The sequence below is a fragment of the Neovison vison genome, chromosome 3 (genome assembly GCF_020171115.1).
Source record: "Neovison vison isolate M4711 chromosome 3, ASM_NN_V1, whole genome shotgun sequence".
Lineage (NCBI taxonomy): Eukaryota > Metazoa > Chordata > Mammalia > Carnivora > Mustelidae > Neogale > Neogale vison.
The window spans coordinates 212,679,869-212,697,119 of record NC_058093.1 but is presented as its reverse complement, the minus strand read 5'-3'; the positions used below and the strand labels follow the sequence as shown (position 1 = coordinate 212,697,119).

At 49.8% G+C, this 17,251-nt stretch overlaps 1 protein-coding gene across 2 annotated transcripts; it reads right to left on the bottom strand.

The window, feature by feature from the left end:
- Positions 1–1,294: 1,294 nt before the first annotated feature.
- Positions 1,295–16,627, bottom strand: ZNF74 (zinc finger protein 74). 2 transcript variants are annotated; one of them, XM_044243741.1, is made up of 5 exons: positions 16,142–16,627; positions 15,713–15,798; positions 5,018–5,144; positions 4,489–4,587; positions 1,295–3,340 (listed from the first exon to the last, which is right to left on the bottom strand). In XM_044243741.1, the coding sequence occupies exons 1-5, from the start codon at positions 16,173–16,175 to the stop codon at positions 1,698–1,700; spliced, it is 1,989 nt and encodes a 662-aa protein (XP_044099676.1). In that variant the 5' UTR covers positions 16,176–16,627; the 3' UTR covers positions 1,295–1,697. The 2 variants fall into 2 exon arrangements, with proteins under 2 accessions (XP_044099676.1, XP_044099677.1); XM_044243742.1 differs by having other exon boundaries at positions 4,489–4,584.
- Positions 16,628–17,251: the final 624 nt, after the last annotated feature.

The following is a 17,251-nucleotide window of genomic DNA, read 5'->3' as shown; positions in this document are numbered from 1 at the left end:
AATTAGAAGGAGAGTGTGATGATGACGAACTAAGCCCAGATTGTATTTGTCTTTTACAAATGCAGCTGTACAATAGGACTTTTCCTACTTGTCATGTAGGGTCTATGATGGCCACGATGCAGCCCTGGGAGTCCGCTTGCACACTCTGGAGGGCTGCGGTGGAGTGGCAGGGGTCCGGGAGCACCACTGTGTGGTCACCGTGACCTGAATGAAGACTGTCTGGACACCCAGCTTTGAGCTGGAGTCTCCCCGGCACAGGGGACACTCCCACCTGAGCACTATTGCTGGCTGATCTCTTCATAATGAAATGGTGTGACTTTACACACCACCAAAACCATATAAAAAATGGTTCCTGAGGTTATTTCCTTATCACAAAACTTTCACTTTTAGAAATCTAAGAAAATGCTAAAAGATGCTCTGTGAAGAATGGTTCAGAACAGTGAAATGATCTATAATAGTGAAAACATGGAAATAACTTCAACATCCAACAAAAGAACATATAATAGAATCCTATGCCTCCATTGGGAATTACAACTCCAGACAGTTCAGTGATGTGAGGAAAAAAGTCTGCTATGCAGCTAAGGTGGAAAAAAAAAAAAGATTAAAATGATATATACACTATGTTTGCAGTAATGTAAAAATCCACTTTGAAACAAGCAGAAGGTAATGTATCAAAGTGCGAAATGCAGTTTATTAGGAATTACGGGGGGCCTTTTTCCTGACTTCCACATTTCCCGAAATGTGGTTATTTTGCTGCCATAATTTAAAAAGTATACTAAAAAGCACTTCATAAACTATAGCTCTCTATATAAATGTAAAGTATTATCACTGAGAAAGCAGCTTAGACTTGCTTAGGACTGAGCGGAAGGAACATTAATTCCAGATGAAGCCCACTCACCTCTGCAGAGAGCACGGGCACAGGTCCCGTGGAGGGCTTCCTCCCGCAGGACTGAGCCAGCGAGTTGAACTCCCTGGAGCAGAGGAAGGCCCTTCGAGGAGTAGGTGCGCTTCTAGACACATCTATCCCAGCACCAGGCCCTGGATGGACGCCGAGCATCCATCTGTGTGCTCACCATTTCCCAGTGGGGACCAGATGGCCAGGCCCGATGCTGGCACGTCAGGACTTGGCTACTCCGAACCTGGGCTGTGCTCCTGAGACGGAGAGCTGTCGCTACCAGAAGACTCTGTTGTAGAGCTGCTGCAGCGAGGTGAGTCCAGGAAATCTGCCTTTTCCTAAACCCCTACCATTTGAGATCATTCTCCCCTCCTGGAATATACTACTGTCCACTTGGAATACTGTTAATAATTCTTCTGTTTGTTTTTATTATTATCATTATCCTTCTAAACATAACATACAAAGGAAATTCCTGATCGAGATCATACCAGGAGCCCGTCTGAGGACACAATGATCAATACACCTTCTTTCTGCCTGCAGGAGAGACCCAGTGTCTTGCAAGCCCATTAAGGAAAGCAGGCCAATGGGACACCCTCAGATGGCCCTCAGCTCCTCTTTCCTACAGTGCAGCGCTTCCTGGGGTGGTGATGACTTCTGAGAGAGTGGTACCAGTGCATGGGTCATCGGCACAGGCAGCAGGGCCAGTCTCTAAACCAGAGGCCTGAGTGGGCTGTATGTATCTCAGCTGCTGTGCTTTCCCCTTTCTGGGGAAGGAGCAAGGCCAAGGGGCAGGCATGCCACGCTAATTTCCAGGCTTGCTGCCCAGCGGGGATGTCCTGCCGGCTGGGGGCTGCACGGCACACAGGAGCTCTGCCACGTCTAGGGCATCCATCGTGTCCACGTTGCTCACACCCGCGTCCCCTGTGCCCAGCAGGCCTCCCGGCACATAGTAGGTGCTCAGTAAGTGCTTGTTAAACTCGATGCTGAAGGGTTTCTCCTCACTGTGTCTTCTCCGGTGTTCCGCAAGGTGGGCGCTCCAGCCGAACATCTCTCCGCACTCGTTACATCGGAACGACTTCTCCCCGGAGTGGACTTTCTGATGTTTGATGAGACAGTGATTCTGGCTGAAGGCCTTGCCGCACTCGCCGCACTTGTAGGGCTTCTCCCCGGTGTGGATGCGCTGGTGCACAATGAGCGACGAGTGGCAGCTGAAGGCCTTCCAGCATCGGCTGCAGTCGAAGGGCTTCTCCCCGGTGTGGATGCGCTGGTGCACGATGAGGTAGGAGTGGGAGCTGAAGGCCTTGCCGCACTCGTTGCACTTGAAGGGCTTCTCCCCACTGTGGATGCGCTGGTGCACGACGAGGTAGGAGTGGCAGCTGAAGGCCTTGCCGCACTCGCCACACTTGAAGGGTTTCTCGCCCGTGTGGATGCGCTGGTGCAGGGTGAGGCGCGAGCGGCTGCTGAAGGCCTTGCCGCACTCGCCGCACTTGAACGGCTTGTCCCCGTTGTGGATCTTCTCGTGCACGGTCAGGGACGAGTGGCAGGTGAAGGCCTTGCCGCACGCGCCGCACTGGTAGGGCTTCTCGCCGGTGTGGATGCGCTGGTGGCGCGTCAGGTGCGTCCTCTGGTTGAAGGCCTTGCCGCAGGCGCTGCACTGGTAGGGCTTCTCGCCCGTGTGCACACGCAGGTGCATGTTGAGCAGCGAGCTGCAGCTGAAGGCCTTCTCGCAGGCGCTGCACTTGTAGGGCCGCTCCCCCGTGTGGATCCGGTGGTGCACGTTCAGCGACGAGTGGCAGCTGAAGGCCTTGCCGCACTCGCTGCAGAAGAATGGCTTCTCCCCAGTGTGAATGCGCTGGTGCTCGATGAGGTTGGTGCTCCACGTGAAGGCCTTGCCGCATTCGTGGCACTTGTAGGCTTTCTCCCGGGCGTGCCACCGCCGGTGCAGCGTCAGTGATGAGCTCTGGCGGAAGGCCTTCCCGCACTCGCCGCACACGAACACGCCGTCCCCCGCCGCCACTCCCCGCCGCCCGCTCGAGGGTGGGTGTTCGCCGTGGTCACTGGACTTGCTAGGGCCTCTCCCCGGGCCCCCTCTCCGTCCACCAGACTGGAAGCTTGCGGTGGGCCTGTCAGGAGGGCCTCCTTCTGCAGGAATGGTCTGAGGGGTGAAGAGAGTGCACCCAGCGGGGAAATCCTCAGATGCCTTGCAGCTGTGCCAGCGCCCCTCTGGGGGAATGTGCCCCGAGCTGCCCGGTGCTAGCCTCCGCAGCATAGCCTCGCCTCTTCCTGGAGCAGCCGCCAGGCCCTCGCTGGCCCACTCGCTGCCGCTGGAGCTGAGGACGCTGGACCTCCCCAGTGGTTTGGTGATCGGCTCCTGGCAAGGCTCTTCCTTGTAAACACCCTGCTGTTGACATGACTTGTCCTTCACCCCAGGCCCGGGCTCCCCCTCTATAAGAAATGGGAAATGCAATCTTCTGTAAGCTGGCGGAGGCGATGCACTAGAGTCCAGACTGAGGTCTGATGGGGGTTTGGATAAACACAGAGAGAAGAGGGCACGCCACTGCCAGAGCGAATGAGAACCTGAGAGGCAGAGCCCAGGGGCATGCATCTGAGTGAGATGGGCCATAAGCCCACGAACGGGGAGGAGGAAAAGGAGATGGGGAGCTCCATATCAAGCCAGGGGGCGAGGGACAGAGCAGGGCTCACGGGGTCTGGCAGTTGGACAGAACTCACTTATTGAGACATGGACTGATACTGCTGTGTGTTGGAATCAGGTTGGGGCTAGGTGTGAACACGGGGTAAACACAATCCAGAAATGGTAATTACATCTAAATTCTCCCTAGTGCCAGAAGGGAAAAGAATGCCCTCAGACTGTCTCTCTTTGGTTTTTCCTTTGAACGCTTCCACTGTAAGTGTGTGCTCTGGCCCTGACACATATGTATGTTTCTTTAAAAGCTCAATTGTCTCGGGCGCCTGGGTGGCTCAGTGGGTTAAGCCGCTGCCTTCGGCTCAGGTCATGATCTCAGGGTCCTGGGATCGAGTCCCGCATCGGGCTCTCTGCTCAGCAGGGAGCCTGCTTCCTCCTCTCTCTCTCTCTGCCTGCCTCTCTGCCTACTTGTGATCTCTCTCTGTCAAATAAATAAATAAAATCTTTAAAAAAAAAAAAATAAAAAATAAAAAAAATAAAAGCTCAATTGTCTCTTGTCAGCTTCACATCCCTGGAGGGCCGTCCCCCTCAGAGCCACCTCTGTGAATGGTGATCCCCACCTCCCCATACTCCCACGCTGACTCTGCCCTCTTCTTGGAGGCCCTGAACCCCAGTTCCAAGCAGACTCCCCACCTCTGTCCATCCAACAAGTGCCACTTGTGAGATGTTTCCAGAGACATGGACATGATTTCTGTTTCCCACCAGTCGAAGGCAGATGTCTTTGCCTGTTTTGCTCACTACTGTATTCCCAGCATGGTTCCCCCCAACACAGTTGGTCCTCTGTGTGTGTTGAAGGAAGGAAGGGAAGCAGGACCACAAGGAGGCGGGGTGGGGGGTAGTCCTGGGAGGCAGGAGTCTACACATCCTTCCGACTGTGTCCCCCACTCACCTAGACAAGACCCTCCAGGGACTTCTCTGGGCATCCACCAAGGCTCCTCGCCTCGTTCTAGGTGGGAGATCACATCCGGCTTGCAGACTGGGGGTCCTGCTTGCAGGGAGAAAGAGTTGTGCAGTAGTTCCCCGGGGCATGGCTGTCCGTGACCCAGCACCGCGAGATGTGTGCCATCCCCAGGGATGGGGGCCTCTTACACACAGAATCCAAACTCATGTGTGTGCTCTGAGGACCCCATGGGTACTGAAACCCCCCCGCCAAGTCTCTCTTGGAAAGTTCCAGGCAGGCTGGGCTCTCAGGCCCCTGTCCGCCCCCTCCCTCTCTTCTGGCCCACTCAGGGACCAGCCCCACCTCAGGCAAAGACGTTGACAGTGACATGCACTGTCCAGCCCCAACACGAGTGTAGCGGCCACACCCCCCACATCCTGCAGGGCTAGCACCAGGGCTGGTATCACAGGGAGGCTTGGTAATACCTGTGGCATGGCAGAGTGGCCAGACTGCACTGGGCTTCAAGGAACTGTCTTACCCAGGGCAAGAAGGTTCTGGTAGTTCTCCAGCATCACGTCACGGTACAAGGCCCTCTGAGGGGAGTCTAGCTGGCCCCACTCCTCCTGGGTGAAGTCCACAGCCACATCCTTGAAAGTCACTGATTCCTGGAAGAACAAGCACATTCTCATTCACCCAGGACAGGAATGATTTGGACTGTGTTCATGGTTCCAAGCAAGCCACATGTCAATTGAGGACCTTAGGGATGAAGGGTTAACCTCTGAGGACCCTCTCTTGAGGATGGAAGGTGCTATGGGGCCCCATCTATCATATAGCCCTACATACACAGCATGCCTGGGCCAGGAATCGCCAAGCAGACCTGGCCTTCTGGACTGGGAGGGCCAAGCGACCTGGCCAGCCTGGGTCCAGGTGCCTGTTGGGCTGGAGGCTGCTGTTAAGTTCTGGGTAAAATGTTATGCTTCCCATGGCTAAGAATGTCAAACTTAAGAACCTGAAAGAATAGTCCAAAGAACCCAGAAGTCCTCTTGAAATCTCACCATCACAAGAGGACCCTACTCTGGAGAGGAAGCCATTATCACACCCTAAGGAAGGAAACCATACTTATCAGCAAGTTCTGTAAACAAGAGACCAAGGGAGCCACTCTCGGTTCTTCTTGTCTGCCTCCCACACCTTCCCACGGGAACCCTGCTCCCCTGCCCTCCCTGAACCCAGGTACTGACCTGCTTCCACCTTCCCCGGCAGGGGTCACTGACACTTGCATGCACTCCTGTTGGGTCACTGACACTTGCATGCACTCCTGTTCTAGAACCCCAGGCTCTTCTGCTGATAGGGCTCCTCACCCACTCTAGAGTCCCCAGGTTGTCATCCCCAATGCTCCTCTTGGTCTCCACACTCCAATCCCACCCTGGGTCCCCCTTGCCAGCAAATAAGCTCTCAAAGCCTATCAGGGTGCCGACCTAAGGTGGCAAGGGTGGTTCGCTCTTCAAAGATGTGGGCGCCCTGGGAGTCTGGCTTAAATCGTAGACAGGGCACGACATTAGACATAAGAATGAAGAATAAATCAAACAGGGGAGGCCTGGCTCCCATCTCCCTGTTTGTTGGGAGTGACTGGCATGCGGCCAAACTCCCAGGGGTCACCACATTTCTCTGGAAACCCTGGGTCTGCATCAGCACCCATGGTTATACACCGGGGTGTGGAATTTCAAGCCCTGAGATGGCTATCAGACAGTCTTGGGAAGAGAGGGGACATCCTCTGGGGTCACAAGAGCTTTGACCTTTAGCTCTAAAAGTGTTCTTTTAGATAGCTCTCAATGTTGCCGTAGACTAAACTGTGTCCCGTTGAAATTCCTATGTGGAAGCCCTCCCTTCCGGCGTGATTGTGTTTGGAGACAGGGTCTTTAGGAGGTAAATGAGGCTATGTGGGGTCATAAAGGTGGGCCCTGATCTGACAAGCCTGGTGGTCTCTGAGAAGAGGACAAAGGAGATCTCTCTCCCCACGGCAAGTTCTGAGGACAGACCACCCGAGAGCACGGTGAGAGCCAGGTGGAGAGCTGCGGCAAACCGCACCCCGAAAGCACCCTGATCTCAGACTTCTGGCCCCCGGAACTGTGAGGAAATCAATTTCTGTTGAAGCTGCCAAGTCACTGGCATTTTGTTAGAGCAACCCGAGCTAAGACAAATGCCAACCTAAAACAGGAGGAAAGATAAAGCCCCTTTTTGTACTACACACAAAATACAACTCCAGCTACAGCAAGGATCTAAATGTGGAGGCTTCTGGGAGACAATTCCAAGTCCCTGGCTGGCATGATAGCAAACGTGGAAACCAGGAGGGGAAGATTTACATTTGCTCCACGAAAGTTTACATTTTCTTTTCTTTTCTTTTTTTAAGATTTTATTTATTTATTTGAGGGAGAGCACGAGTGAGCAGAGGGGCAGAGTGAGAGGGAGAAGGGGACTCCTCACTGAGCACAGAGCCCAATGTGGGACTCGATCCCAGGACCTTCGGATCATGACCCGAGCCAAAGGCAGCTGCTTAACTGACTGAACCACCCCAGTGCCCTGAAAGTTCATGTTTTCTGCAGGCAACACTGACAAATCACTACAAAGAAAAAAAGAAAATGGGCCTAGCATATAAGCAGACAATTCACAGAAGACTGGCAAATCACTAAGCCCGTGAGGCGACACTCAATCATACCAGACATCCCGAAATACGGAATGAAACAGAAAGATACCGTTCTGCACACAGAAGAGAGGCAAAATGTTTCAAGCCTGCAAATACCAAGTGTGGGCTGGTCCACAGGGAGATGGGATGGTCTTACACCTCTGGGCAGGTGTAAGGGGGACATCCATTTTGGAAAGCAAAACATATTCTACTATGGCTAGCAAAAGCTGACAGTATGTATTCCCTGCACCTTGAAAGGCCACTGTGAGATTCCTACCCAGCCTAGGGTGGTTGAGAAAACACTGGAAACGTGCTGAATGTCCATCAGGAGGGATGAATATACAACAGGACAGCGTGCAGCAGTGAAAATGAGCATGGCAGAGGAACCTGTCCATGGGGAGCTCTTGGGAGCACAGGAGTGGTTACAAAGGCAGCCTGAGGGGAACCATGCCCGGCGTGATGCCCGGCAGTCCCGCGTGGAGATTACAAATACTCCGATGTGCATCTAGTTCCGCTGTCTGCTGGATAAGGGCACAGGTTCTGAGCCTAGTGGCCCAGGTGGGCTCCCCATCTTGTTCTTACTAGCTATGAGTTGGGGGTGCCTCAGTTGCCTCATCTGCTAATCGTCCATGTCATTGCATCACAGTGAGGATTCAACGAATTACTACTACGTGTGAAGTGCTTATCCAAGGGCCTGGCAGACAGCAGGTGCCCTATGGTGTTTGCTGTTAGTCACCATCCTCTGAAACTGTCACAGACTGAGGAGGGCGGGAGAGGAGGGAGATCCTCCCTTTACCTGCAATGTTATGTTTTGTTTTGTTTTAGGATTTTATTTATTTGACAGACAGAGATCACAAGTAGGCAGAGAGGCAGGCAGAGAGGGTGGGGGGAAGCAGGCTTCCTGCTGAGCAGAGAGTCCAATGTGGGGCTCGATCCCAGGACCCTGAGATCATGACCTGAGCTGAAGGCAGGGGCCCACTGGGCCACCCAGGCACCCACAATGTTTTGTTTTTTAAAAGGATTTGGAACAAATATGACAAAAGGTAGACATTAATTTTGCAAAACAGGTGCACAGAAAGTTGTTATTCTGTTAAAATGTTTCAACATTTTTAAAAAAAGAAAAAGCCACTCAAAGAGGAAGAAATGCAAATTTCCGACAGACTATACAAGGACTAATGATTTCTTGTCAGGAAAATGGAAATCAAAACAAAAATAAGGTTATGCGTTGTTCCCATCAGAGTAGCACCAATTAAAACCTGGGATCTCGGCCATGAGGAAGCATTTTTGTCAGGAGTGGGAACTGTTACACTCCTTTGGGTACTTATACTACAGAAACAAAAGTTCCTGCACATAAGGAAGCCAAGGCAAGGTAGGATATCGCAGCACTGTACTTACCCCAAACCAACCAACCAACAAAGCCAAAGACATGCGTTGTATGTTACACTAAGTGAAGGAGGCCAGAAGAAGGTGGCCACGTACTATATGATCTCATTTATGTGCAATGCCCAGAATAAGCAAATAGAGACAAAAAGCAAATGAGTGGTTGCTGAGAGCTAGAGTGATTGCTGATGGGCACGGGGGTTCTTTTTGGGTAAGGAAATGGACTGTGGTGACAGCTGCTCTACATGAATGCACTCAAAACCACCGAACAGGATGCTTGCCAAGGGTGGATTTTATGGTATGTGAATTACATGTCAACTTGAACACAGGACAGCACTGGAATGTATACAGTATGATCCCATTTTTAAAACAACATGCTTAAGCCTATGTATGCTGGAGTCTGAGTATGAGAACAAGGGGAGAGGTATGGGAGTCAATGTCAAAACTGGGGACACTGGCTGCCTCAGGGGACTGTGACCACAGGTGCGGGGAAGGGAGGAGATTAGTGATAGACTGTACTGTGAGACTTTGTTACAAAGCAAATACCGGCTTGATAAATTTTTAAAAAATTACTTTTCGAATTAGAAGGAATTAAAAGCAGAGCAGCGGTTAGCTGTACCATTTTGGTCTAGACACCTAGTTTGCCCAAGCCTCAGTTTCTCCAGCTAGCGAAAGGACTGGGAGCAGTGGGGCCCCCTGATGTCGAGAAGAAAAGGAAGTGGGGTAGAAGTATGCCAGTCTTGGGTACCAAGGAAAGGACCCAGCATCTGTCAGTCCGCACTTTACCATCTCCTACCCACTGGCTGCGCATACCAAGAGGCTGGAAACCCGCCCCCACCCCATGAGTCAGGAGAAAACAAAGAGCAGACTGGGCCGCGTCCAGAATCGTGACAGGGATGTCTGTGGTCTCAGGCATTAGAGGAGGGGTGGACCACAGCAGAGAGGCCAAGGGCACAGAAATGGGGTGAGTTGGGCTTCAGCAGTACAGTGAACCGAGGTGGCTGAGGTGTGTGTCCTGAGACTTCATGCTCTCGGAGCTCTGGCGTCCCAGGAGGAGCGGTATGGGGTGCCGCTGTGGGCCAGACTGGGAAGACAGGTCCAAGGTCCGGATCCTTGTATTCTGCAGCAGGATGGACAGAGGGAAGGCGGGAGAGAGGGGCAACAGCTCCTGAGTGTGGGCTGGAGGACTGAAGCAGCAGCCTGGTCAAAACTGGGTTTCCTGTTCCGCTTCCAGACACAAAATAGTAACAAGGACCACATTTGCCCTCTTACCTCAAACAACTAGTAAACTGGGCCAAACATATAAAACAACGATTGATTTCAAGACACCGGACAAGCTGCAGCTCAGAACATAGACCGCTGACAGAAGGGAAACAAAATGAGCCCTACAACCAACCCCTGCCCACCCGAAAGCAGTTTCCAGACTGCTGTGTGAGCAGGTGGAACCCAGATGAGCCTGTGGTCTCACCAAGCTGAAGAAGAACAGGGTTCAGAGAGTCCAGGAGATTAAATCTCTAGGGCAACATGCCAGAGGAGAGGGAGTTTCACAGACTCAGATCTCTGGATCCACTTGATACTGCGGACCGACAGGCATGTGCCTGGGAAGAAACAACCCCAAATCAGGAAAAGAAACATGAGAAAGAAGAAGGCAGAACAACCATTAAAACTCACACAAGTATGGGAGTAGTTTATGTTCGGACCAGCCAGAGAGGAATATCCTCCTGCTTTTCGGCACTGAGTAAAGTCCCCAGGAGAGGAGCGCATCAGTGGTCTGACAAAATTAGCCCAAGACTAAAGATTTCTCTGGCTCCACCTTTTTAAAAAGATTTTATTTGACACACACAGAGAGAGAGAGAGAGAGAGAGAGCACAAGCAGGGGGAGCAGCAGGTAGAAGGAGAAGCAGGCTCCCCATGAGCAGAGAGCCCAATGTGGGGCTCAATCCAAGGACCCTGGGATCATGACCTGAGTTGAAGGCAGATACTTAACCAACTGATCCACTCAGGTGGCCCCTCTGGCCCTACATGAACAAAACCTAAAAAGAGCAAGCTTTGAAAGGATCCAACTGATACTAAGTAATTTCACTGCATCCCAGAACAAATTCCTGAAATATTTAAGAAATTCCCCAACAAAGTAAAATTCACTCCAGCATCTAATAAAGCAACTAAAAGGAAAAAAACAAGTTAATAAAATCAGAGAAATTAAGAGTATACTAAAATAGTATTTGTGGGGGCGCCTGGGTGGCTCAGTGGGTTAAAGACTCTGCCTTCGGCTCAGGTCGTGATCCCAGGGTGCTGGGATGGAGCCCCACATCAGGCTCTCTGCTCAGCAGGAGGCCTGCTTCCCCACCCCCCTGCCTGCCTCTCTGCCTACTTGTGTTCTCTGTCTGTCAAATAAATAAATAAAATCCTTAAAAAAAATAGTATTTGTTTACCTCAAAAGACTGCATTAAGGGAGAAATGAACAGAAGAGACACAAGACATTTAGAAAATAAGTAACAAAATTGCAGATGTAAATCCAGCCATATCAGTAATTATATTAAATATGAATGGTCTCAATACTCCAATTGGAAATTAGAGATTGTCAAATTGAATTTAAAAATTAACACCCAACCATACATCAGGTACAGAAACCTACTTTTAAATTAATTTTTTAGGATCTTACTTATTTATTTGTCAGAAAGAGAGTACGAACAGGGAGGGTAGCAGTGGTGGAGCAGGCACAGGAAGAAGCAGGCTCCCCATCGAGCAAGGAGTCCGATGTGGAACTCAATCCCAGGATCCTGGGATCACGACCCAAGCCAAAGGAAGATGCCCAACCAACTCAGTTGATTTCTGGGATCAGAAATCAACTTTTAAAACAAAGAGAAAGGTAGATTAGAAGTGGGAGAATGGGGCGCCTGGGTGGCTCAGTGGGTTAAGCCGCTGCCTTCGGCTCAGGTCATGATCTCAGGGTCCTGGGATCGAGTCCCGCATCGGGCTCTCTGCTCAGCGGGGAGCCTGCTTCCCTCTCTCTCTCTCTGCCTGCCTCTCTGTCTACTTGTGATCTCTGTCTGTCAAATAAACAAATAAAATCTTAAAAAAAAAAAAAAAACTGTTAAAGAAGTGGGAGAATGGGAAAAGATATACTCTGCAAATACTAATCGAAAGAAAGCTGAAGCGGCAGTATGAACATTAGACAAAACAGATTTCAAAGCAAAGGACGTCATCAGAGACAAAAAAAGCTGTTATATAATAATCATTACATAGTTATGTGACGGTCATAATCACAATAGCAATTCATTAAGAGCTCACAACTATCTTAGATATAGATGTTCCTACTAACAGAGCTTCAAGATAAATAAAGCAAAAACTTGATAGAACTAAAGAGAAATAGACAAACTCATGGTTATACTTGGTAATTTCAACAGTAATTTCTCTCAATAATTGAAACAACACATAAGCAGAAAATATGTAAGGTTACAGAACAATTGATTAACACATCACTCAACTTGACTTAATTGACATTTGCAGAACACTCTAGCTGACAAAAGCAGAAGGTACATTCTTTTCAAGTGCATACAGAACATTTACAAAAATAAACCACATTCTGGGCAATAAAATAAATCTTAGCAGATTTGAAAAAATTCAAATCATAGAACATTCCTTCTCTACCTACAACAGAATTAAATTAGAAATCTGTAATAGAAAGATACCTAGAAAATATCCTCCAAATATCTGGAAATCAAACAACACATTCCTAAAACATAGGTGGTTGAAGAAGAAATCACAACCCCAAACTGGAACTATTTTGAACTGAATAAAAATGAAAATACAATACAAAATTTGTGGGATGTAGAAGGCAGTGCTTAGAAGGAAAATTTATAGCACTGGATGCTACATGAAAAAAGAAGAAAGGTGTCTTTAGACAAATCTGAGATCAAGATCAGTATCTGAGTTTCAACTTTAAGAAACCAAAAAAAGTAAAGAAATAATAAGGATCTGAAATAAATGAAATAGGAATAGAAAAGCAATAGAGAAAATCAATGAAATCAAAAGATGGCTCTTGGAAATGATCAATAAAATTGCTAATTAAATATACATTTACTATTTGACTCAGCAATTCCACTTAGATATTCATTCAAGAGAAATTAAAACACATGTCTATCCTTGTACTCAAACATTTAATTTTGGCTAGTTGTAATAGCCAAAACTTGGAAACAACCTAATGTCCCCTAATGAACAAACTGTAAATACCCATTTACTGTGGTGTGTTGTGCTGAGCTGTGACCCCTCCAAATTCACATGCTGAAGTCCTAGCTCACAGGACCTCAGAAAAATGACTATACTTGGAGATAGGGTCTTCAAAGAGATAATTAAGGTAAAATGACGTCATTATGATGAGCCATCAACCAACAGGACTGATGTCCTTATTGAGAAAAAGGAAATTTGGAGCCAGACATGTACAGAGAAAGACCATGTGAAGACACTGGGAGAAGGTACTTTCACAAACCAAGAAGAGAGGCCTCAGAAGAAACCAAACCTGCTGACATCTTGATCTTGAACTTCCAGACAATAAATTTCTGTTGTTTAAGCCATCTATCGGACTTTGGCAAGGCAACCTTTGTAAACTTAATACAAGTAGTATATTACTCACCAATAAAAAGGAAGGAACAAACTACTGATTCACATAAAGACATGAACTCAAAAGCATTACACTGAATGAAATTTGAAACCAAAGACCATGTGGGGCACCTGGCTGGTTCAGTTAGAAGAGCAAGTGACTCTTGATCTCCGGGTTGTGGGTTCGAGTCGCACATTGGGTGTAGAGATTACTTAAATATAAAATCTTTAAAAAAAGAAAATCAATCTGAGGGTTTTGAAGAGGCGGGGGGTCGGAGGTTGGGGGAACCAGGTGGTGGGTATTGGAGAGGGCACGGATTGCATAGAGCACTGGGTGTGGTGCAAAAACAATGAATACTGTTACGCTGAAAATAAATTTAAAAAAAAAAATTAAAAAAAAGAAAGAAAGAAAGAAAGAAACCAAAGACTACATACGATATATTTCCATAAGAAATTCTTAAAAAGACAAAATTGTGGTTGCCAAGGAGTTGGGGGAGAGGGCTGACTCCAAAGGGGCATGAGGGAACTTTTTGGGTGATGGAAACATTCTAGGCTATGATTGTGGTGCTGATTACACAACTGTACACATTTGCCAAAACTCATCAAATCCTCTACTTAAAATCGGAGAACTTTACTGTATACAAATTATACCTCAATAAATGTGATCCAAAAACCCCACTGGATTTCAGGGAGATGAGGAGGTGGGGGTGATGACCCATGCTGAGAACATGCCGTGACTGAGGCATGCAAGAATGAAGCATCATGGTCATGGCATTGGCAGAGGAAAGGAAAAACATGGGCAGAAACAAAGCTCCAGAGGTGTCGGAATGTGGTTGGAGAAAGAGGGCTATCAGAGGCTACATGGCTTCAGTGTGGGGGGTGTCAAGTGGCAAGGGCCGGGTAGGATCTAAGCCTTGCACTGGCCTTCTCATTTCTCACTTCCCCCTGTGAGAAGCCCATGTCCCGTGCATCTTCATTCTGTAGGATAGGAAAGAAATCCCAGGGGCAGGTAGGTATGGGAATCAAATGCAGATCTGTGGGAATAAAACTAGTGGGGAAGGGGCGCCTGGGTGGCTCAGTGGGTTAAGTCACTGCCTTTGGCTCAGGTCACATGGTCTCAGGGTCCTGGGATTGAGCCCCACATGGGGCTCTCTGCTCAGCAGGGAGCCTGCTTCCCCCCCCCACCCTCTCTGCCTACTTGTGATCTCTCTCCCTCTGTCGAATAAATAAATAAAATCTTTAAAAATAAATAAATAAATAAAACTAGTGGGGAAGTCAGACAGATTGCGTGGGATGTCCCAGGAAAGCAGAACACTTGACTGTGAGTCTGAGTGGGACTGCCATGGGAGAAGAGTACTTAGGAGACGAGGACCAGTTACTCAAGGATCTAGGAAGCTGATCTTTTAGGAATAACACCTGTGCACAAGAAGGGTAATACCTTGAGGTAGTCACTCACAAGCACATGCACAGACATGCACATGCACTTTTTGCTGAACCATTTGAAGGTAGGTTGCAGACATCATGACATCTCACACTTGAATATCTTATTCTTTTGCCCAATTACAGTGGAATCATCACACCCAAAAAATTTAGTGATGATCTAAGATAAATCCATTTTCAAGTTTCCTCAGTTGTCCCAAACCGCCTTTGAGTTTTTTGATCTATGGTCTGTCAAAGATCATGTTCCACATCTGACTGACATGTCTCCTGAGTGTTCGCTAGAACACAGAGCATTCTAACACATTACAGAAACTAGCCATATCTCATAATGTGTTTTATAGTTATTCCTATTTTTCTGTAATCAGACCCCTTTCAAATGGGCGGTAAACAGAATCACAAAATCTTGAGTCAAAGGACCCTCACCCCAGACTTTTTCAATACTGCAAACTCCTCTTATCATCTGTATCCTTTTAAATACTGTGAGGGATGAGGATGGTGTAGGTGGTCAACAAAATGAGAAACAAAACCCAAAGTCTGTGAAAAGAGGGATTTGGGCCCTACTTAGCTGTGGAAGTGGGCTCCTTGCTGGGCTCCCAGATCCTCTAAAATTCCAGGTTTTTCCTTGACAGCCCCATTACAGGGTCACTGCACAGAGGAAAAGGACACGGGGATGCACCACCTGCCATTGCTCTTACCCTGGTGCTGCAACACAGCCTTCCTTCAGCACTTTCACTCCCCTACCTGATTCCATCCCAGAAAACTCCCCCAGATGAGGACCATCCCCTAGGTCTGGATGGGAGATGACAGAAGTGATTTCATGTGAGCTGTCACCTACGTGCTTGGGTTCCATTAAAACCACTCCTCAGAGCTCCTGCTATAGTGCTGGGCAAATGACCCACCCACTCTGGGCTGAAGGAGGCTGGAAGGGACACTCACTTTAAGGGCACACCTGGACTCTCTTCAGTTGGAGCTCTTCCCATGCCCAGAACTTCCTGAGGAAGGGACAGCAGGCCCCCAGCTTAGAAGCCCTGGCGAAGGGGTCTTTGGATGACTGAAGATCCGGGGCAGGGGGAAAATGCCAACCCTCTTCATAAAGAACGAGATGTTCAGCAGGAAGAAAAGACAACCACTCACCTTGGACCTGGCTTCCGGGAGACCCTGACCCAATTTATCCTCTACATTTTTTCTGTGGGTAAGAGCAGGCTCCTGAGAGGACAGAGCTGGGGAGGAGAAATTGAGTCAAAGGGGCTGTTAGCCATAGCCTATAGCCACCAGGTGCATGCCCGAGCTAAAGCCCACTCCACCCCTGGCTTGGACCAGAGAGGAGTCAGGAACCGCCCCCTCCCCCCGCAAGGTTGGGTGGGAAGCGAGCCCCAATATCGGGCACAATCTGAAGGAACAACTGCCATTCCCTTCCTCTTTAGGATGCTGGAGCAGTGGAAACAACCGGGTGTGCACGGTGAAGAGGCAGGAGGCCTGACTCGGCTAGGGAAACCAGCCTGACCTCTCTGTCAGTCTCAAGTGCAAGTCCACAGCCCCAGTGACTAGAAGAGCCAACTGTACCTGTCTCCTGGGACTTCCGGGCAGAAGTCTCCATGGCGCCCCTCGGAAGCGTTCCCCGGATGCGTGGGCGGCTCTGCAGCCCCCTGGGCCCCAGGCCAGGCCCAGAGGCGCGGGTCCTGCTCCTGGGGCTCAGGGACAGCCTGAAGGGGAGTCTCGGGGGGTCGCACACGCACTCCCTGCTGCACGGTCACCGCGCGCGGCCCCCCACTCCAAGGTCGGGGTCAGGCAGGCTCAGCAAGCGCCCCACACTCCAGGCTGCGCTCACGCCCCACCGCCCGCGCCCCACGCAGCCCGTAACCTACTCCGCCCGGGACACTGTGGGCCGGGACCCGGGCCGGCCTCAGACTCAGCCATCAGGAGCAGCGGCCGCACAGGGTGGCCGGCAGACAGGCCCCGAGGCGGACGGACAGACCGACGGACGGTCGGAAGGACGCGCGAGCAAGCAGACCAGCCTCCCACAAAAGCCGACCGATTGCCACAAAGGATAACCCCGGCAAACGCCGCGGGAAAGTGCGTCTGCGCGGACCGGATGCGAACTACAACTTCCGGTAGCCTTTGCGTCGCGCCGGCGCGGATTCCATTTTCCAGAGGGGGGCGGGGTCCCGGAGACGCCCTTTCGCCCGGACGTAAATGGCCGCGTGGCAGAGCCTTCTGGGAAATGTAGTTCCCGGTACAGTTATCAAGGGCTCGGGCTGTGCCGCACTCTCCTTCGCACCCATTGCTGCGAAAGGTGCTTGTATCTCAGTGTGTGTGTGTTTATGTGGGACGGAACGGGGCTTTAAACCCCGTCGAGTAACTCAAAGAGAAAGTTCATTACCAGGTTCTTACTGAGAGCTTGTTTGGGATGGGGCAGAGGGGATGCAGACTGGCAACTTTCAAACCCCCACCTTGACACCCAACGTAGGCTTGGCCACAGTTTTCTCGCTTAGTACCAGCAAATTGTGCCCAGTGCAGGAAAGGCATTCAATAGCAACCCCAGGGCAGGAAACTGAGTGGTTGTGGGATTGTGTGCACCTCAATCTCACAGACCTGGTTGTGAATCTGTGAAGGTAGCGGTGAGTGGCTGTTGCACTACGGGGCTGGATAATATGCGAGTATACACCTTGTGTA